At 43.7% G+C, this 23,486-nt stretch overlaps 1 protein-coding gene across 4 annotated transcripts in view; it reads left to right on the forward strand.

Moving 5' to 3' along the window:
* Positions 1-23,486, forward strand: part of LOC143793827 (uncharacterized) — an 85,452-nt gene that overhangs the window by 24,023 nt on the left and 37,943 nt on the right. The window contains exons 1-3 of one of the 4 annotated variants that reach the window (XM_077280801.1): positions 2,553-2,626; positions 6,707-6,781; positions 7,520-7,579. The exons of the other annotated variants lie outside the window; for them this stretch is intronic. Coding sequence (XP_077136916.1) covers positions 2,607-2,626; positions 6,707-6,781; positions 7,520-7,579 — 155 coding nt within the window. The 5' untranslated portion in view covers positions 2,553-2,606. Of the gene's footprint in view, positions 1-2,552; positions 2,627-6,706; positions 6,782-7,519; positions 7,580-23,486 lie in introns of those variants that run through there. 4 annotated transcript variants of the gene reach the window in all.

The raw sequence follows: 23,486 nt of genomic DNA on the forward strand, positions 1-23,486 counted from the left end.
TTTTTGCATATTCCTCACTAATAATGTTAGTAGTGTGTGTGTGCAAAATTTGGGGGCACTAGCTGTTAAAATAAAGGGTTAAATCAAGGAAAAAACTGGCGTGGGCTCCCGCGCAATTTTCTCCGCCAGAGTAGGAAAGCCAGTGACTGAGGGCAGATATTAATAGCCTAGAGAGGGACCATGGTTATTGGCCCCCCCCGGCTAAAAACATCTGCCCCCAGCCACCCCAGAAAAGGCACATCTGGAAGATGCGCCTATTCTGGCACTTAGCCTCTCTCTTCCCACTCCCGAGTAGCGGTGGGATATGGGGTAATAAAGGGTTAATGTCACCTTGCTATTGTAAGGTGACATTAAGCCTGGTTAATAATGGAGAGGTGTCAATAAGACACCTCTCCATTATTAATCCAATAGTAGGAAATGGTTAATAAAACACACACACATTAGGAAAAATGTATTTTATTGAAGTAAAGACACAAGGTGTTGTAATAGTTTATTACACTCTTAATCCACCTGAACGTAGCATCGTAGACTTGCGGTGCTGCGCCCCCTGCTGGTATAACTCATATGAACTCTAGCGTGGGAATTTTTCTGAATATTTTCTCACGCTAGAGTTCAGCCTGTCATGGGCACTGCCTTCTCACTGGCAGCCCCAGGCTCCTGACCTGCTGTGTTGCCTCCGGGTGTCAGTTGGGGACAGGAGACTTGGAATCTCCTGCCCTCCAGATTCGGTGGCTGGGTATGCAATCCTCTCACCACCACAGACTCTGGTGTCCGGTATCTGAGCGCTTTATCTTGGGGTGAACCCAATCGCAGATCCAGACCCCAGTCCCTCTCCTCACGTGCTTCCTTTCCCTTCAGTGTCTCACACTCAACTCACTAACCTCGCCTCCAGACCAGAACTTCTAGGGAAGCTACCTGAAACCGGGTTTAGAGCTCCCCCTTCTGGTCTGGAGTTAGGAAGGTGTTGTATGTTTGTACTATCTGATTAGGGAATCCCTTCTTGTGTCCAGGCATGATATCACCCCCCTTAGAGGAAGGCAATGCCATTGAGGCAACCGGACTCCTGGGGTACCACACAACCGACCACCTGTTCGCACTGCTTTGGCTTCAGAAGTGGTGTACCGTGCTTCATTGCAAAGTGGGACAGGAACCTGTGTGTCGTGGATGGGTGTATTTCCTGTGCTCCAGCAACAGGCATAGTCGCACCTGCCCCACGTCCTCTGCATCTGCGTGCACCATCAGCAGCACTTCCCCGTCTCTTAATGCACGCCTTATGCATTTTGTAGTTGCTAAGTCTCTTGGAACCAAGTTTATTTGCAATAAAAGAAAAAAATTGGTCACCTGCAGCAATCAAAGCGGTTTTTCGGAGTTTACTGCACGGTAATGTAGCAGGCAGAATGCAAAAGTGTATGGATGACAATCAAATTCAATACAGAAAAATGTTTCTATGATTTTCCTCAGTTTTAGACATCACAGACTATACACTGTAAGTCTGAGAAATGGAAGCCTTCATATTAAGTCTTATCAGCAAAATCTGCTTCTTTCTCCTCCTGAACTCACTGTTTACTCTCAATTCATGGGTGTAAATCTGTACAATCTGTATTTGGTGAATATAGATTTTCCCATTACTAGGAGACATGGGAGATGACAGTTGGTGATTATTACATTCTATGGAGAGGGGGAGGAGGGAGAGGAGTATGGAGCAGCTAGAGGCAGACACATTCTGCTGCAAGTTCTCCTGAAACAGTTACAGTTCTCCATAGAATTTTCTGAGCACCAACTGTCATCCCCTATCTCAGCAATGGGAACATGTGTATTCACTGAACATAGATTTTACCCACGAATTAAGAATTTTGAGAATGGATGATCAGTCCAAGAGGAGAAAGAAGCAGATTTCTCTTTAATAAGTTATATTACAAAGTTTCTTATTCTCACATGCACTATTAATTCATGAGAACAAAATAAATGAAATGTTGATTGCTCTTTAAATTGTGTGATATTGCACATTAAAAGATTGGTTTAAGATTTGAGATAGATTGGGAAGGCAGCAATCAGAGGGGGACGTATCATTGATGCAACCTGTGTAGATGCACAGGGGCCCCAGCGGCGAGGGGCCACTTTCAGGTAGAATTATACATTGGGATGAGCTATTGAACTACAATGGCCCATATATCATTCTTGTACAAGGCACTTTTCTGTCTGTGTCTGCTCCTGGCATCAATGCTCATCAAAAATCATAATAACTACATTTATAGATTTAAAAATTCTTGCATTTAGTCCAGAGTTATGCTGAGACTTGTAGTGCTACCGATTCGTCTTGAAAGAGGTTGTCCACTACTTTTACATTGATGGCTTATCCTTAGGATAGGTCATCAGTGTCTGATCGGCCGAGGTCTGGCACCCGTCACTCTCGGCAGTCAGCTAATATCAGTGGTGGTGGTGGCCGCAGGTTCTTATGGAGCTGACTGTCTACTTGTCTATTCTAATAGATCACATCCATGACTAGTTTTAGGAAAAGTTCTAGTCTAACCCTTACTAATAGACACACTGATGTTTCCTTGTTCTATAGGGACCACACTGGATTTCTAATTCAGAAGTGTCAAAATATGAAAGACATCAAAACTTTGTAAGTGGAAAAGTGTAATGATCTAATATAAGGAAATCTTGTAGGTTCCATAATGATCGAGATGTTTCCTTATCTCTGACGACTGATACATGTCATTCAGGCGGAGATGATACAATGTAACCTGTCCGCACACAATTATCTGTCTATACATGGAGCTGCCATTTATCAGATCCCCGTCATCTATAATATTTTACATATGAAGTTGTTATAGTGGAATTTATGGGATACAAACAGTAGAGGAATTATTATTTGAAGAACTCTTCCCATGAAAGTCTTTATCTCTACATTTTGCAATCATCATATTATATAGCACTATGTACTTACAATTGCTCATTTGGCTTTTCTACCAGGTAATTCTTCTCTTTTTTTCTGTTCTGTGTAGTAGCAGGAAGTCTCTTTTCCCTGCATTTATCATTTCCCTCCTCAACGTCTGACTTAGTTGCTCCCCCCTTCCCCCCATAGAGTTTTGCAGTGACTTGTGCAGGGAAAATTGACCTCCTGCTACTACATATAGCCTAGAGGGATTCAGCTAGTCAAATTTTAATCACATGATGACATAGACCTAATGGAAAATAGAAGAATTAACTGGGTAGAAAGGAAAATGAGCAATTGTATGTACACAGTGCTATATAATATGATGACTGCAATATAGTAAGAGGATAACAATTTTGATGGGAGTGCCTCTTCAACTTGCTAAATGTCCCCCAGGAGAAAACACAGGAGCCACTATTGTAGTATACACTGTGTTCCAAATTATTATGCAAATAATATTTCCTCATATTTTCTCTAAATTACCTATCTGAATTGCAGTCATTGTTATTTTCCAGTCATCTACTATTCTAGTATAATTGCAATGTTTTGGAACAAAGTGCCTATGAAAACAGTATCTTTTTTAAAAAAATAAACACTCAAAATGCATGTTCCAAATTATTATGCACAACAGAGTTTTCAACCTTTTTTTTTATTTTGAACAAAAAAATGGTCAATTGTGAAGTTATAAGCATTACCAGCTTATTACAAAATGAAATCAAACAGTTTTCAAGTGAAAACTTTATTCTAGGTGATGTTACATTTGCACATAGGACCCCTTGTTCAAAAGAAGCTTCTGAACTCTCTCGTCCATTGAATTTGTCAGTTTTTGGATGGTTTCTGCTTCAATTGTTTTGCATGTGGACAGAATACCCTCCCAGAGCTGTTGCTTAGATGTGAACTGCCTCCCACCATCATAGACACTCCTTTTGATGATGCTCCAGAGGTTCTCAATGGGGTTGAGGTCAGGGGAAGATGGTGGCCACACCATAAGTTTGTCCTCTTTTATGCCCATAGCAGCCAGAGATGCAGATGTGTTTTTTGCAGCATGAGACGGTGCATTATTATGCATGAAAATGATCTTGCTGCGGAAAGCACGGTTCTTCCTCTTGAACCATGGCAGGAAGTGTTGTTTCAGAAACTCCACATAGATTATGGAGTTCATCTTTACCCCTTCAGGGATCATAAAGGGGCCGACAATCTCTCTCCCCATGATTCCAGCCCAAAACATTACTCCACCTCCTCCTTGTTGGCGTCTTAGCCGTGTTTTCATGGGGTGTCCATCCTCCACTCCATCCATCTGGACCATTGAGCGTTGCACGGCACTCATCGGTGCACAAAACAGTTTGGAAGTCAGTCTTCATGTATCGTTTGGCCCACTGGAGCCATTTCTGCTTGTGCGCAGTGGATAGAGGTGGTCGACAGGATGGCTTACGCACCTCTGAAGGACCCTGCATCTTGTTGTTCTGGGAACGTTGGAGGCACCAGCAGCTTCAAAAACTTGTCTGCTGCTATGACAAGGCATTTTTGCAGCTGCTCTTTTAACCTTATGCAATTGCCTGTTGGAAAGAGTCCTCAATTTTTCCTTATCTGCACGCACACGTGTGTGCTGGGAATCAGCTACATACTTCTTGATTGTGCGATGATCACGATGAAGTGTCTTGGCAATGTTGATTGCAGTCATGCCTTGACCTAAATACTCCACAATTTGTTGCTTCCCAGCAGCCGACGCATCCTTTTTCTTTCCCATTTTGGCCAAAAATGTAGGCTGCTTAATAATGTGGAACAGCCTTCTTAAGTAGTCTTGCCTTTATTTGGACACACCTGCCAAACTAATTTGCACAGGTATCTGCAATTGCTTTCAGTGATATAAAGAGCCCTGACACACATCGCCATCAATGAGTTTAAATGACAAACAAAAAAAAATTCTAACCTTATCACTCCTAAACTCTATGTGCATAATAATTTGGAGCACAGTGTATATTCTTTAGAAAGAAATGACGTGTGATTTCTGTCGGGATATTTCTTTTTTGCTACCAATGTATACAATATTCACTTCTGGTGCATAATTAGAAAATCACCAGTAAATTAAATTAATTATGTCTGGAATAAACAATCCTCTATTATAAATGTAAAAAAGGGAAATAACATGGACAAGATGGACTACATGGTCTTTTTCTGCCAATAATCTTCTACATTTCTAGGTGTCCTCATACAGAAATGCACTCTAGCGGCAGCTGCTGACAGACAGAATTTCAGCATTTTGGGCTCGCTCGCAGCGCCGTATACATCGGATGATTGCTATCTGACTTTTTATTGGATAGCACTCGGACCAATGTTATTCATAGGTGCAGTGCTGATGACTGATTTTTTTTTTCGCTGACAGAATCTGTTAGTGATAAAAAAAAAATCACAGCATGCCGCGATTCCAGTCTGAAATCAGATGCCACTCACCCATTCAAGTCAATGGATGCATGGAAAACATCAGACTGCACTCGGATGACAGCTGAATGCAGTCTGATTTTCACAGACTCACACAATAGAAAAGATGGATATATCGTGTTCTCCATCTTCTGCTCACAGTGTGATCCAAATGTTTCATTCAAGAGAGTCGGATAACATTAAGCTGACATTCAGATCAAAGTTTAATCAGAGAGTCACTAGCATAATCAATCCGATTCCCTCAGATGAGAGAATCTACGGTCATGTGACCATGGCATTAATGGAACCATATCACCAGGTGTTTGATGCCCCATCTAAAAGCAACAATTCCAACAATCTGTCACTTACTGGGCTGCTTGCTGCAGTTCTAATACAATCACTGTTTTATCTGCTGCAGATCTAGCAGAGCTCTGAATGCTGAGCTCTATATAACTCCGCCCACACCACTGATTTGATGCTTTCTGTGTACGCTGTGCATAGGCTAAAGGACTGCAAAACAGGGGTGGGTACAGAGTTACACAGAGCACATGAGTATGGAGGACTACAAGGCAGCAGGTTTACTGGTCTTTTATTGATAATCTCCTGCTGATAAAACCGTGATTTTAACAAACTACAGCAAGTAACCCAGTAAGTGACACGTCACTGAAAGCAAGATTTTCATCTCTACATTATGCTCCTCTCAAATTAGGCGGCAAATACCAGGTGTCAAATTTTCTTTAGAGAATCTTTCACCAAGATTTTGCTGTGTAATCTGAAAGTAGCATATTGTAGGGACAGAGACCCTAATTCCAGCAAAGTATCACTTACTGAACTTGCTGCAGTTTTAATAAAATCACTGTATTCTCTGCTACAGATTTAGCAGTGCTCTGAATGCTGAGCCCTGTATAACTTTCCCACACCACTGATTGGCAGCTTTCTGGGTAAATTGTGCATGACAGAAAGCTGCTAATCAGTGGTGGGAATGGAGTTATACAGAGCAGGAGGACTACATGGCAAGTGACAACTAATCCTCTAGTGATAATCTCCTGCTATTAAAACAGTGATTTTATTGAACCCAGAGCAAGCAGTCCAGTAAGTGACATCGCTGGAATCAGGGTCTCTGACCCTATATCATTCTGCTCCCATATTAAATAGCAATACTCCTGCTGACAGATTCCCTTTGACAGTTTAATAAAGGAAATGTAAAACTGTTGGCAGAGAAAGCACCTAGAATGGAGAGAGAAGGGGAGGAATGTAGCGCATCTGTAACGGTCACCAATACCGTGAACATCTTAATAATTGCTGGTATTTGTATAATTCAATATGAGAGATATTTTCCATGTACAATAGGGAGAAGTACATAAACTTCCTGCAAGAGGAAATTGAAGAGAGGACAATCGACCTTGAAAACCCACAAGTGACTCAGTAAGTGCTGGGATTTATTGCGCTAATTACACCAAACATTATAGATGAGGAATTATCTATATTATTACAGTTTCTCCACTCCCCTCCCACTGTGGACTGTGACATACTGGGGGGCTTAGTCACACTTTACACTGAGTCACAGGGAAATCTGACTGGGGAGAACCAGAATTACCAGCAAGATTCAATGACCCCCTCCCACTATAGAGGGGGCTACAACACAGCCCCGTGTGGGAGAAAGAAGCAGTGCTGCCCCCAATACAGACATGGCTGAGAGCACAGTGCAACCTAGAATCATAGAGGGGATGCGACCCTAAACCAGCACTGCGGACCCTCACTCTCAGGATCTCTGGGGGTACTGGTAGATGGAGCCCATCTTCTAAGACTCTCTGGTAATAGGGTTGGCACCACACGATTGGAGGATGGCTGACGTGGTACCGTGGCAGCCAAGTAGGAAAGGGTTCTTTACAGTTAGAGCAGTCAGACTGTGGAATGATGTAGTAATGGCCGACACTATAACAGCTTTTATACAAGGGCTGGATGAATTCCTCAGTACACAGAACATTGTGGATTATAGATAATTTAGTGACAAAATGTATAATTGGTGGAGAAAGGCTGAACTTGATGGGCCTAGGTCTTATAGCACCAATGTAACTATGTAAATCAGATGGATGTATTGTAATGTGTATAATGGGTGAGTCACGATACGAGGCCTCACGTGTAAAAACTTTTCTATTACAGACCAAAAAGAACCAAAAGAAAGAGATGGTTCAGATGGTTCAGCTTGTGTTGCACTACTGAGTACGTATATTATATTAGTGAATATAATATGTAAATGAGGATATAAGTGCACCAAGGGCGGGGCGATTCCAGTCTAGTGCCCATATGGCCGGTGTCACACTCAGCATAGGGAAATACGGTCCGTATTTTATAGGCATAATACGCAGAAATTATCCCAAAACAGTGTTCCGTATGTCATCCGTAGGCAGGGTGTGGCCGCGTATTTTACGCATGTTAACCTCCGTATGTAATCCGTATGGCATCCGTACTGCGTTTTTTTCTCGCAACCTTGCAAAATGGACATATAATGGATCCATGGGCTCAAATATTCGTGAAAACATATATACAGTCTATATATATATATATATATATATATATATATATATATATATATATATATATATCAGTGAGACACATATATATATATATATATATACAGTATATATATATATTTATATTTCATACAGCGCTAGATAGCATAAAAGCCGGTAATTCAATTGCCGCCTTTTGCTATCTCCTTATCAAACCCGACAGGATATGAGACATGGTTTACATACAGTAAACAATTTCATATCCCTTTTTTTGCATATTCCTCACTAACAATGTTAGTTGAGTGTGTGTGCAAAATTTGGGGGCTTTAGCTGTTAAACTAAAGGGTTAAATCACGGAAAAAACTGGCGTGGGCTCCCGCGCAATTTTCTCCACCAGAGTGGGAAAGCCATTGACTGAGGGCAGATATTAATAGCCTAGAGAGGGACCATGGTTATTGGCCCCTCTGGCTAAAAACATCTGCCCCCAGCCACCCCAGAAAAGGCACATCTGTAAGATGCGCCTATTCTGGCACTTAGCCACTCTTCCCACTCCTGAGTAGCCATGGGATATGGGGTAATGAAGGGTTAATGTCACCTTGCTATTGTAAGGTGACATTAAGCCTGGTTAATAATGGAGAGGCGTCAGTTATGACACTTGTCCATTATTAATCCAATAGTAGTAAATGGTTAATAAAACACACACACATTAGGAAAAATTTATTTTATTGAAGTAAAGACACAAGGTGTTGTAATAGTTTATTATACTCTAATCCACCTGAAGACCCTCATTCAACAGAAAAAAAATAAAAAAGCAACAATAATACATTCCTTTCCGGCGCTCAGTCACATCCCACGCTGTAAATCCATCTGAAGGGGTTAAAAAAAATTTACAACCAGGAGCCTGCTAATGCAGCTGTGCTCCTGCCTGTAAAATCTGGGGAATGAATTGAAAGCAGGGGAACGTAGCATCGTAGACTTGCGGTGCTGCGCCCCTGCTGGTATAACTCATATGAACTCTAGCGTGAGAATTTTTCAGAATTTTTTCTCACGCTAGAGTTCAGCCTGTCATGGGCACTGCCTTCTCACTGGCAGCCCCAGGCTCCTGACCTGCTGTGTTGCCTCCGGGTGTCAGTTGGGGACAGGAGACTTGGAATCTCCTGCCCTCCGGATTCGGTGGCTGGGTATGCAATCCTCTCACCACCACGGACTCCGGTGTCCGGTATCTAAGCGCTTTATCTTGGGGTGAACCCAATCGCAGATCCAGACCCCAGTCCCTCTCCTCACGTGCTTCCTTTCCCTTCAGTGTCTCACACTCAACTCACTAACCTCGCCTCTAGACAGAACTTCTAGGGAAGCTACCTGAAACCGGGTTTAGAGCTCCCCCTTCTGGTCTGGAGTTAGGAAGGTGTTGTATGTTTGTACTACCTGCTTAGGGAATCCCTTCTTGTGTCCAGGCATGATATCACCCCTCCCCCAGAGGAAGGCAATGCCATTGAGGCAACCGGACTCCTGGGGTATCACGCAACGACCACCTGTTCGCACTGCTTTGGCTTCAGAAGTGGTGTACCGTGCTTCATTGCAAAGTGGGACAGGAACCTGTGTGTTGTGGATGGGTGTATTTCCTGTGCTCCAGCAACAGGCATAGTCGCACCTGCCCCACGTCCTCTGCATCTGCGTGCACTATCATCAGCACTTCCCCGTCTCTTAATGCACGCCTTACGCATTTTGTAATTGCTAAGTCTCTTAGAACCAAGTTTATTTGCAATAAAAGAAAAAAAATGGTCATCTGCAGCAGTCAAAGCGGTTTTTCGGAGTTTACTGCACGGTAATGTAGCAGGCAGAATGCAAAAGTGTATGGATGACAATCATATTCAATACAGAAAAATGTTTATGATTTTCCTCAGTTTTAGACATCACAGACTATACACTGTAAGTCTGAGCAATGGAAGCCTTCATATTAAGTCTTATCAGCAAAATCTGCTTCTTTCTCCTCCTGAACTCACTGTTTACTCTCAATTCATGGGTGTAAATCTGTACAATCTGTATTTGGTGAATATAGATTTTCCCATTACTAGGAGACATGGGAGATGACAGTTGGTGATTATTACATTCTATGGAGAGGGGGAGGAGGGAGAGGAGTATGGAGCAGCTAGAGGCAGACACATTCTGCTGCAAGTTCTCCTGAAACAGTTACAGTTCTCCATAGAATTTTCTGAGCACCAACTGTCATCCCCTATCTCAGCAATGGGAACATGTGTATTCACTGAACATAGATTTTACCCACGAATTAAGAATTTTGAGAATGAACGATCAGTCCAAGAGGAGAAAGAAGCAGATTTCTCTTTAATAAGTTATATTACAAAGTTTCTTATTCTCACATGCACTATTAATTGATGAGAACAAAATAAATGAAATGTTGATTACTCTTTAAATTGTGTGATATTGCACATTAAAATATTAAAAAAGGAAGTAGAAAGCACTGGCGCTCCTGATAGTTCCTAGTGGGGGAACAAAAATTGCTGAATGTAGGGGGTTGCTGGTGATTGTGACAGGTTCTGTGTAGACCTGTAAAGTATATCAAATGAAAATAGTGGTATTCACCTGCGCTGTCTACAAAAATGAACAATAAAATGAAAAATAGATGAATAAATGAATAAGAGAGCACTTACTTAATGAGTAATCATTGGTTATGCAGTGGATGTTGTAATAGGTCCTTAAAGTACTACCAGAATTCAGATATTAAATGGAAATGTGCAATGAAGAGAAGTGATCCCTGTGTATCTGCAATTGATGCGGGGATTGTGATGACCACGGTTGCTTAATCTTCAGAGGTTTATAGTAGATGCCCCTGTGCTGGTGGGAGTAGCGCAGGATTCCGTTAGGTTAAGGTGCTAAGATGACCGTCAGGTTCTGGCTGACAAGGATTATGTGGTGCTGAGTGCGGAGGGAAGCGGTTCCGGAAAGTCTGGGCCACCGCTAGGTGTACCGCTATGGCAGAGCGGTGGGTTAAGGAGAGAGTGGCGGCAGAAGCCGCGCGACCGCAAGACCTCGCGTGACCCGGCCGGATGCAGCGCTGAGGTAGCGGTCGGAGAGGGTGGGCGGAGCCACTGGTGACATCACCACGCTACGGGGCTAACGAGGACAGGTGTGCTAGTATAGCTAGTCAGCCAACCTCTCTTATTCATTTATTCATCTATTTTTCATTTTACTGTTCGTTTTTGTAGACAGCGCAGGTGAATACCACTTTTTTTTACATTAAAATGTTGGTTTAAGATTTGAGATAGATTGGGAAGGCAGCAATCAGAGGCGGACGTATCATTGATGCAACCTGTGTAGATGCACAGGGGCCCCAGAGGCGAGGGGCCACTTTCAGGTAGAGTTATAGATTATGATGAGCTATTGAACTACAATGGCCCAATTATCATGGCCTCATAAGACCCATTCATACAATGAATTTAGTATTGGATAAAAATGGCCGTGTAGTTTATTTAGGGTTACATAAAATTAACTCAAATGTTCCATAAATAAATTCCTCATTACACCATCCAAATTTCCAAACTTTCCAAAAGAACCAATCCACCCATAAATGGGTGATCTTCCCACAAGCAAACTACACGACGGGAATTACATAAAAAATGGGAGGGAGGGTGGGCTCTTCTTTTCTTCCAGTGACGGCAGAATGAGGAGAATTCCATGAAGCAGGAGTTTAACCCCTTAGTGACAGAGCCAATTTGGTACTTAATGACGAGCCAATTTTTACAATTCTGACCAGTGTCACTTTATGAGGTTATAACTCTGGAACGCTTTATCGGATCCCGCTGATTCTGAGATTGTTTTTTCGTGACATGTTGTACTTCAAGTTAGTGGTAACATTTCTTCGATATTACTTGCGATTATTTATGAAAAAAATGGAAATATGGCGAAAATTTTTAAAATTTTGCAATTTTCAAACTTTGTATTTTTATGCCCTTAAATCAGAGAGATATGTCACAAAAAATAGTTAATAAATAACATTTCTCACATGTCTACTTTACATCAGCACAATTTTGGAAACAATTTTTTTTTTTGTTAGGGAGTTATAAGGGTTAAAAGTTGACCAGCAATTTCTCATTTTTACAACACCATGTTTTTTTTAGGGACCACATCACCTTTGAAGTGATTTTGAGGGGTCTATATGATAGAAAATAACCAAGTGTGACACCATTCAAAAAACTGCACCCCTCAAGCTGCTCAAAACCACATTCAAGAAGTTTATTAACCCTTTACGTACTTCACAGGAACTAAAACAATGTGGAAGAAAAAAATGAACATTTTACTTTTTTTTGCAAACATTTTACTTCAGAACCATTTTTTTTAATTTTCACAAGTGTAAAAACAGAAATTTAACCACAAATTTTGTTGTGCAATTTTTCCTGAGTACGCCGATACCCCATATGTGGAGGTAAACCACTGTTTGGGCACACCGCAGAGCTTGGAAGTGAAGGAGCACCGTTTGACTGTTTCAATGCAGAATTGGCTGGAATTGAGATCGGACGCCATGTCGCGTTTGGAGAGCCCCTAATGTGCCTAAACAGTGGAAACCCCCCACAAGTGACACCATTTTGGAAACTAGACCCCCCAAGGAACTTATCTAGATGTGTGGTGAGCACTTTGAACCCCCAAGTGCTTCACAGAAGTTTATAACGTAGAGCCGTGAAAATAAAAAAATCGCATTTGTTTTCACAAAAATGATTTTTTAGCCCACAAATTCTTATTTTCACAAGGGTAACAGGAGAAATTAGACCACAAAAGTTGTTGTGCAATTTCTCCTGAGTACGTCGATACCCCATATGTGGAGGTAAACCACTGTTTGGGCGCACCGCAGAGCTTGGAAGTGAAGGAGCACCGTTTGACTTTTTCAATGCAGAATTGGCTGGAATTGAGATCGGATGCCATGTCGCTTTTGGAGAGTCCCTGATGTGCCTAAACAGTGGAAACCCCCCACAAGTGATACCATTTTGGAAACTAGACCCCTTAAGGAACTTATCTAGATGTGTGGTGAGCACTTTGAACCCCCAAGTGCTTCACAGAAGTTTATAACGTAGAGCCGTGAAAATAAAAAATCTCATTTTTTCTACAAAAATGATCTTTTTGCCCCAAAATTTTTATTTTCACAAGGGTAACAGGAGAAATTAGACCACAAAAGTTGTTGTGCAATTTCTCCTGAGTACGTCGATACCCCATATATGGGGGTAAACCACTGTTTGGGCGCACCGCAGAGCTTGGAAGAGAAGGAGTGTCGTTTTACTTTTTCAATGTAGAATTGGCTGGAATTGAGATCGGACGCCATGTCACGTTTGGAGAGCCGCTGATGTGCCTAAACAGTAGAGACCCCCCACATATGACACCATTTTGGAAACTAGACCCCTTAAGGAACTTATCTAGATGTGTGGTGAGCACTTTAAACCCCCCAGGTGCTTCACAGAAGTTTATAACGTAGAGCCGTGAAAATAAAAAAATCGCATTTTTTCTACAAAAATGATCTTTTTGCCTCCAAATTTTTATTTTACCAAGGGTAACAGGAGAAAATGGACCCCAGAAGCTGTTGTACAATTTGTCTTGAGTACGCCGACACCCCATATGTGGGGGTAAACCACTGTTTGGGCGCATGGCTGAGCTCGGAAGCAAAGGAGCGCCATTTGACTTTTCAATGCAAAATTGACTGGAATTGAGATCGGACGCCATGTCGCGTTTGGAGAGCCCCTGATGTGCCTAAACAGCAGAAACCCCCCAAAAGTGACCCCATTTTGGAAACTAGACCCCCCATGGAACTTATCTAGATGTGTAGTGAGAACTTTGAATGCCCAAGTGCATCACAGAAGTTTATAATGCAGTCGTGAAAATAAAAAATATATATTTTTTAACAATAAAGATTTTTTAGCCCCCAAGTTTTTATTTTCACAAGGGTAACAAGAGAAATTGGACCCCAAAAGTTGTTGTCCAATTTGTCCTGAGTATGCTGGTACCCCATATGTGGGGGTAAACCACTGTTTGGGCGCACGGCAGAGCTCGGAAGGGAAGGAGTGCCATTTTGGAATGCAGACTTTGATAGAATTGTCTGCGGGCGTTATGTTGCCTTTGCAGACCCCTAATGTACCTAAACAGTAGAAACCCCCAACAAGTGACCCCATTTTGGAAAATAGACCCCCCAAGGAACTTATCTAGATATGTGGTGAGAACTTTGAATGCCCAAGTGCTTCACAGAAGTTTATAATGCAGAGTAGTGAAAATAAAAAATATTTTTTTTCCCACAAAAAAGATTTTTTTAGCCCCCAAATTTTTATTTTCACAAGGGTAACAAGAGAAATTGGACCCCAAAAGTTGTTGTCCAATTTGTCCTGAGTATGCTGGTACCCCATATGTGGGGGTAAACCACTGTTTGGGCGCACGGCAGAGCTCGGAAGGGAAGGAGTGCCATTTTGGAATGCAGACTTTGATAGAATTGTCTGCGGGCGTTATGTTGCCTTTGCAGACCCCTAATGTACCTAAACAGTAGAAACCCCCAACAAGTGACACCATTTTGGAAAATAGACCCCCCAAGGAACTTATCTAGATATGTGGTGAGAACTTTGAATGCCCAAGTGCTTCACAGAAGTTTATAATGCAGAGTAGTGAAAATAAAAAATATTTTTTTCCCACAAAAAAGATTTTTTTAGCCCCCAAATTTTTATTTTCACAAGGGTAACAAGAGATATTGGACCCCAAAAGTTGTTGTCCAATTTGTCCTGAGTATGCTGGTACCCCATATGTGGGGGTAAACCACTGTTTGGGCGCACGGCAGAGCTCGGAAGGGAAGGAGCGCCATTTTGGAATGCAGACTTTGATAGAATTGTCTGCGGGCGTTATGTTGCGTTTGCAGACCCCTAATGTACCTAAACAGTAGAAACCCCCACAAGTGACCAAATTTTGGAAACTAGACCCCCTAAGGAACTTATCTAGATATGTGGTGAGAACTTTGAAAGCTCAAGTGCTTCACAGAAATTTATAATGCAGAGTAGTGAAAATAAAAAAATATATTTTTTTCCAACAAAAAAGATTTTTAGCCCCCAAGTTTTTATTTTCACAAGGGTAACAGGAGAAATTGGACCCCAAAAGTTGTTGTCCAATTTATCCCGAGTACGCTGATGCCCCATATGTGGGGGTAAACCACTGTTTGGGCGCACGGCAGAGCTCAGAAGGGAGGGAGTACCATTTGACTTTTTTAGCGCAAAATTGGCTGTCGTGTTTGGAGACCCCCTGATGTACCTAAACAGTGGAAACCCCCCAATTCTAACTCCAACCCTAACCCCAACACAGCCCTAACCCTAATCTCAACCCGATCCATAATCCTAATCACAACCCTAACGATAATCACAACCCTAACCCCAAAACAGCCCTAATCTCAACCCTAACCATAACCCTAATCAAAACCCTAAATCCAACACACCCCTAACCCTAATCCCAACCCTAACCCTAATCCCAACCCTAATCCCAAACGTAACACTAATCCCAACCCTAATCCAAACCCTAACCCTAATCCCAACTCTAACCCTAACTTTAGCCCCAACCCTAACTTTAGCCCCAACCCTAACCATAACTTTAGCCCCCGTCGTCACAAAAAAAGTTCAATGTAACCTTTTTTTTGTACGTCGCGTCCGCCATTTCCGCGGATGCGTGGCCGTAACTCTGCCCTGTTGTGAAATTGGATTTTGGGCTCCCCCGGTGGCCACTGGTGGAATTGAACTGGTGTGCATCATCCTCTCTGTTCACCTGTTTCCATCAGGATGTGGGAGTCGCTATTTAGCCTTGCTCCTCTGTCACTTCCATGCCGGTCAACATTGTAATCAGAAGCCTTTCTGTGCATGTTCCTGCTGCTAGACAACTCCCAGCTAAGTTGGACTTTTGTCCTTGTTTGTTTTTGCATTTTGTTCCAGTTCACAGCTGTAGTTTCGTTTCTGTGTCTGGAAAGCTCTTGAGATCTGAAATTGCCACTCTGATGTTATGAGTTAATACTAGAGTCTTAAAGTAATTTCTGGATGGCGTTTTGATAGGGTTTTCAGCTGACCATGAAAGTGCCCTTTCTGTCTTCCTGCTATCTAGTAAGCGGACCTCAATTTTGCTAAACCTATTTTCATACTACGTTTGTCATTTCATCTAAAATCACCGCCAATATTTGTGGGGGCCTCTGTCTGCCTTTCGGGGAAATTTCTCTAGAGGTGAGCCAGGACTATATTTTCCTCTGCCAGGATTAGTTAGTCCTCCGGCCGGCGCTGGGCATCTAGGGATAAAACGCAGGCTACGCTACCCGGCTACTGTTAGTTGTGCGGCAGGTTTAGTTCATGGTCAGTTTAGGTTCCATCCTTCCAAGAGCTAGTTCTTATGTTTGCTGGGCTATGTTCTCTTGCCATTGAGAACCATAACAGTTTGACCGGCCACAAAGGGTTAAATTAATTAACAGAGAAAGGAGAGAAAAGAGAAGTCTGCTGAAGATTTTTTTTTTTTTTTTTTTTTTTTTTTTCCTTTAGTTCTGAGTGTGCTTGTAATTGAATCTCTTGCAAGTCTGCCTATATTGCAGCCTTTCTCTCTCTCTCTCCTTCTAATCCTGGAATGGCTCTGTGTTCACCTGTTTAAAATGGATATTCAGAGTTTAGCTGCAGGTTTGAATAATCTCACCACGAAAGTTCAAAATTTACAAGATTTTGTTGTTCATGTTCCTATATCTGAACCTAGAATTCCTTTGCCTGAATTTTTCTCGGGGAATAGATCTTGCTTTCAAAATTTCAAAAATAATTGCAAGTTGTTTTTGTCCCTGAAATCTCGCTCTGCTGGAGATCCTGCTCAGCAGGTCAGGATTGTGATTTCCTTGCTCCGGGGCGACCCTCAGGATTGGGCTTTTGCATTGGCTCCAGGGGATCCTGCGTTGCTCAATGTGGATGCGTTTTTTCTGGCCTTGGGGTTGCTTTATGAGGAACCTCAGTTAGAACTTCAGGCGGAAAAGGCCTTGATGTCCCTATCTCAGGGGCAAGACGAAGCTGAAATATACTGCCAGAAGTTCCGTAAGTGGGCTGTGCTTGCTCAGTGGAATGAGTGCGCCCTGGCGGCGAATTTCAGAGAGGGTCTCTCTGATGCCATTAAGGATGTTATGGTGGGGTTCCCTGTGCCTGCGGGTCTGAATGAGTCCATGACAATGGCTATCCAGATCGATAGGCGTCTGCGGGAGCGCAAACCTGTGCACCATTTGGCGGTGTCTACTGAGAAGACGCCAGAGAATATGCAATGTGATAGAATTCTGTCCAGAAGTGAACGGCAGAATTTTAGACGAAAAAATGGGTTGTGCTTCTATTGCGGTGATTCAACTCATGTTATATCAGCATGCTCTAAGCGTACTAAGAAGCTTGATAAGTCTGTTTCAATTGGCACTTTACAGTCTAAGTTTATTCTATCTGTGACCCTGATTTGTTCTTTGTCATCTATTACCGCGGATGCCTATGTCGACTCTGGCGCCGCTTTGAGTCTTATGGATTGGTCCTTTGCCAAACGCTGTGGGTATGATTTGGAGCCTCTTGAAACTCCTATACCCCTGAAGGGGATTGACTCCACCCCATTGGCTAGCAATAAACCACAATACTGGACACAAGTAACTATGCGGATTAATCCGGATCACCAGGAGATTATTCGCTTTCTTGTGCTGTATAACCTACATGATGTGTTGGTGCTTGGATTGCCATGGCTGCAATCTCATAACCCAGTCCTTGACTGGAAAGCTATGTCTGTGTTAAGTTGGGGATGTAAGGGGACGCATGGGGACGTACCTGTGGTTTCCATTTCATCATCTATTCCCTCTGAGATTCCTGAATTCTTGACTGAATATCGTGACGTTTTTGAAGAACCTAAGCTTGGTTCATTACCTCCGCACCGGGAGTGCGATTGTGCCATAGATTTGATTCCGGGTAGTAAATACCCTAAGGGTCGTTTATTTAATCTGTCTGTGCCTGAACATGCTGCTATGCGAGAATATATAAAGGAGTCCTTGGAAAAGGGACATATTCGTCCTTCGTCATCTCCCTTAGGAGCCGGTTTTTTCTTTGTGGCTAAGAAAGATGGCTCTTTGAGGCCGTGCATTGATTATCGGCTTTTGAATAAAATCACGGTTAAATATCAATATCCGTTGCCACTGCTGACTGATTTGTTTGCTCGCATAAAGGGGGCCATGTGGTTCTCTAAGATAGATCTCCGTGGGGCGTATAATTTGGTGCGAATTAAGCAGGGGGATGAGTGGAAAACCGCATTTAATACGCCCGAGGGCCACTTTGAGTATTTGGTGATGCCTTTTGGTCTTTCAAATGCCCCTTCAGTCTTTCAGTCCTTTATTCATGACATTTTCCGTGATTATTTGGATAAATTTATGATTGTGTATCTGGATGATATTTTGATTTTTTCGGATGACTGGGACTCTCATGTCCAGCAGGTCAGGAGGGTTTTTCAGGTTTTGCGGTCTAATTCCTTGTGTGTGAAGGGTTCTAAGTGCGTTTTTGGGGTTCAAAAGATTTCCTTTTTGGGATATATTTTTTCCCCCTCTTCCATCGAGATGGATCCTGTCAAGGTTCAGGCTATTTGTGATTGGACGCAACCCTCTTCTCTTAAGAGTCTTCAGAAATGTTTGGGCTTTGCTAACTTTTATCGTCGATTTATTGCTGGTTTTTCTGATGTTGTTAAACCATTGACTGATTTGACTAAGAAGGGTGCTGATGTTGCTGATTGGTCCCCTGCTGCTGTGGAGGCCTTTCGGGAGCTTAAGCGCCGCTTTTCTTCCGCCCCTGTGTTGCGTCAGCCTGATGTTGCTCTTCCTTTTCAGGTTGAGGTCGACGCTTCTGAAATCGGACCTGGGGCGGTTTTGTCGCAGAGAAGTTCCGATTGCTCCGTGATGAGACCTTGTGCTTTTTTCTCGCGTAAATTTTCGCCCGCCGAGCGGAATTATGATGTTGGGAATCGGGAGCTTTTGGCCATGAAGTGGGCTTTTGAGGAGTGGCGTCATTGGCTTGAGGGGGCTAGACATCAGGTGGTGGTATTGACTGACCACAAAAATCTAATTTATCTTGAGTCCGCCAGACGCCTGAATCCTAGACAGGCGCGCTGGTCGTTGTTTTTCTCTCGGTTTAATTTTGTGGTGTCCTACCTGCCGGGTTCTAAGAATATTAAGGTGGATGCCCTTTCTAGGAGTTTTGAGCCTGACTCCCCTGGTAATTCTGAACCTACAGGTATCCTTAAGGATGGAGTGATATTGTCTGCCGTTTCTCCAGACCTGCGGCGGGCCTTGCAGGAGTTTCAGGCGGATAGACCTGATCGTTGCCCACCTGGTAGACTGTTTGTTCCTGATGATTGGACCAGTAAAGTCATTTCTGAGGTTCATTCTTCTGCGTTGGCAGGTCATCCTGGAATCTTTGGTACCAGGGATTTGGTGGCAAGGTCCTTCTGGTGGCCTTCCCTGTCTCGAGATGTGCGAGGCTTCGTGCAGTCTTGTGACGTTTGTGCTCGGGCCAAGCCTTGTTGTTCTCGGGCTAGTGGATTGTTGTTGCCCTTGCCTATCCCGAAGAGGCCCTGGACGCACATCTCGATGGATTTTATTTCGGATCTTCCTGTTTCTCAGAAGATGTCTGTCATCTGGGTGGTGTGTGATCGTTTCTCTAAGATGGTCCATTTGGTTCCCCTGCCTAAGTTGCCTTCTTCTTCCGAGTTGGTTCCTCTGTTTTTTCAAAATGTGGTCCGTTTGCATGGTATTCCGGAGAATATCGTTTCTGACAGAGGTACCCAATTCGTGTCTAGATTTTGGCGAGCATTCTGTGCTAGGATGGGCATAGATTTCTCTTTCTCGTCTGCTTTCCATCCTCAGACTAATGGCCAGACCGAGCGGACGAATCAGACCTTGGAGACATATTTGAGGTGTTTTGTGTCTGCAGATCAGGATGATTGGGTTGCTTTTTTGCCTTTAGCGGAGTTTGCCCTCAATAATCGGGCCAGTTCTGCCACCTTGGTGTCTCCCTTTTTCTGTAATTCGGGGTTTCATCTGTTATGACCCCAATGGCGAGGGTCTCAGAGGAACGTGGAAGTCTGCAGAATACGAAAATCCAGCTCATAGGGCAGTGGTAACTGGGTTGACCATATATCTACTCCTAACGCCAACACTAGAAGTAGCCGGGGATCATTCCTACGTTGATTCTAGATGACACGCGCCAGCCGGAGAATCTAGCTACCCCTAGTAGAGGAAAACAAAGACCTTTCTTGCCTCCAGAGAAGGGGACCCCAAAGCTGGATAGAAGCCCCCCACAAATAATGACGGTGAGGTAAGAGGAAATGACAAACACAGAAATGAACCAGGTTTAGCACAGAGAGGCCCGCTTACTGATAGCAGAATAAAGAAAGGTAACTTATATGGTCAACAAAAACCCTATCAAAATCCACACTGGAAATTCAAGAACCCCCGAACCGTCTAACGGTCCGGGGGGAGAACACCAGCCCCCTAGAGCTTCCAGCAAAGGTCAGGATATAGATTTGGAACAAGCTGGACAAAAATACAAAACCAAAACAAATAGCAAAAAGCAAAAGGCAGACTTAGCTGATATAACTGGAACCAGGATCAGTAGACAAGAGCACAGCAGACTAGCTCTGATAACTACGTTGCCAGGCATTGAACTGAAGGTCCAGGGAGCTTATATAGCAACACCCCTAACTAACGACCCAGGTGCGGATAAAAGGAATGACAGAAAAACCAGAGTCAAAAAACTAGTAACCACTAGAGGGAGTAAAAAGCAAATTCACAACAGTACCCCCCCCTTAGTGAGGGGTCACCGAACCCTCACCACGACCACCAGGGCGATCAGGATGAGCGGCATGAAAGGCACGAACTAAATCGGCCGCATGAACATCAGAGGCGACCACCCAGGAATTATCCTCCTGACCATAGCCCTTCCACTTGACCAGGTACTGAAGCCTCCGCCTGGAGAGGCGAGAATCCAAGATCTTCTCCACCACGTACTCCAACTCGCCCTCAACCAACACAGGAGCAGGAGGCTCAGCAGAAGGAACTACAGGCACAATGTACCGCCGCAACAAGGACCTATGAAATACATTGTGAATAGCAAACGACACAGGAAGATCCAGACGAAAAGATACAGGATTAAGGATTTCCAATATCTTGTAAGGCCCAATAAAACGAGGTTTAAATTTGGGAGAGGAGACCTTCATAGGAACAAAGCGGGAAGAAAGCCATACCAAATCCCCAACGCGTAGTCGGGGACCCACACCGCGGCGGCGGTTGGCAAAGCGCTGAGCCTTCTCCTGTGACAACTTCAAGTTGTCCACCACATGATTCCAGATCTGCTGCAACCTATCCACCACAGAATCCACCCCAGGACAGTCAGAAGGCTCCACATGACCCGAAGAAAAGCGAGGATGGAAACCAGAGTTGCAGAAAAAAGGCGAAACCAAGGTGGCGGAACTAGCCCGATTATTAAGGGCAAACTCAGCCAACGGCAAGAATGTCACCCAATCGTCCTGATCAGCAGAGACAAAACACCTCAAATAAGCCTCCAAAGTCTGATTGGTTCGCTCCGTCTGTCCATTAGTCTGAGGATGGAAAGCAGACGAAAACGACAAATCAATGCCCATCCTACTACAAAAGGATCGCCAGAACCTGGAAACGAACTGGGATCCTCTGTCTGACACAATATTCTCAGGGATGCCGTGCAAACGAACCACGTTCTGGAAAAACACAGGAACCAGATCGGAAGAGGAAGGCAGCTTAGGCAAAGGAACCAAATGGACCATCTTGGAGAAGCGATCACATATCACCCAGATAACGGACATGCCCTGAGATAGCGGAAGATCAGAAATGAAATCCATGGAGATATGTGTCCAAGGTCTCTTCGGGACAGGCAAGGGCAAGAGCAAACCGCTGGCACGAGAACAGCAAGGCTTAGCTCGAGCACAAGTCCCACAGGACTGCACAAATGACCGCACATCCCTTGACAAGGAAGGCCACCAAAAGGACCTGGCCACCAGATCTCTGGTGCCAAAAATTCCCGGGTGACCTGCCAACACCGAGGAATGAACCTCGGAAATGATTCTGCTGGTCCACTTATCCGGGACAAACAGTCTGTCAGGTGGACAAGACTCAGGCCTATCAGCCTGAAATCTCTGCAACACACGTCGCAGATCCGGAGAAATAGCTGACAAGATAACTCCATCTTTAAGAATACCAACAGGATCAGCGACTCCAGGAGCATCAGGCACAAAGCTCCTAGAAAGAGCATCGGCCTTCACATTCTTTGAACCTGGTAAATACGAGACAACAAAATCAAAGCGGGAGAAAAACAATGACCAGCGGGCCTGTCTCGGATTAAGGCGTTTAGCAGACTCGAGATACATCAGATTTTTGTGATCAGTCAAGACCACCACACGATGCTTAGCACCCTCGAGCCAATGACGCCACTCCTCAAATGCCCATTTCATGGCCAACAACTCCCGATTGCCCACATCATAATTTCGCTCGGCAGGCGAAAACTTCCTAGAGAAAAAGGCACAAGGTTTCATAACAGAGCAACCAGGGCCTCTCTGCGACAAAACGGCCCCTGCCCCAATCTCCGAAGCATCCACCTCAACCTGAAAGGGAAGTGAGACGTCAGGCTGGCACAAAACAGGCGCCGAAGTAAACCGGCGTTTCAACTCCTGGAAAGCCTCCACGGCAGCAGGAGCCCAGTTAGCTACATCGGAGCCCTTCTTGGTCATATCCGTCAAAGGTTTCACAATGCTAGAAAAATTAGCGATAAAACGACGGTAGAAGTTAGCGAAGCCCAAGAACTTCTGAAGACTCTTAACTGACGAGGGCTGAGTCCAATCAAGAATAGCTCGGACCTTGACTGGGTCCATCTCCACAGCAGAAGGGGAAAAAATGAACCCCAAAAAGGGAACCTTCTGTACACCAAAGAGACACTTTGAGCCCTTGACAAACAAAGAATTTTCACGCAAAATTTTAAAGACCAACCTGACCTGCTCCACATGCGAATCCCAATTATCAGAAAAAACCAAAATATCATCCAGATAAACAATCAAAAATTTATCCAGATACTTCCGGAAAATGTCATGCATAAAGGACTGAAAAACTGAAGGCGCATTGGAGAGCCCAAAAGGCATCACCAAGTACTCAAAATGACCTTCGGGCGTATTGAATGCGGTTTTCCATTCATCACCTTGCTTAATGCGCACAAGGTTGTACGCACCACGAAGGTCTATCTTGGTGAACCACTTGGCACCCTTAATCCGGGCAAACAAGTCAGACAACAGCGGTAAAGGATACTGAAATTTGACAGTGATCTTATTTAAAAGCCGATAATCAATACAAGGTCTCAAAGATCCGTCCTTTTTTGCCACAAAAAAGAATCCCGCACCAAGAGGGGAAGAAGACGGACGAATATGTCCTTTCTCCAGAGACTCCTTGATATATGAACGCATAGCGGTATGTTCAGGTACCGACAGATTAAACAGTCTTCCCTTAGGAAATTTACTGCCTGGGATCAAATCTATAGCACAGTCACAGTCCCTAT

Source organism: Ranitomeya variabilis, chromosome 1, assembly GCF_051348905.1.
Source record: "Ranitomeya variabilis isolate aRanVar5 chromosome 1, aRanVar5.hap1, whole genome shotgun sequence".
Classification (NCBI taxonomy): Eukaryota; Metazoa; Chordata; class Amphibia; order Anura; family Dendrobatidae; genus Ranitomeya; species Ranitomeya variabilis.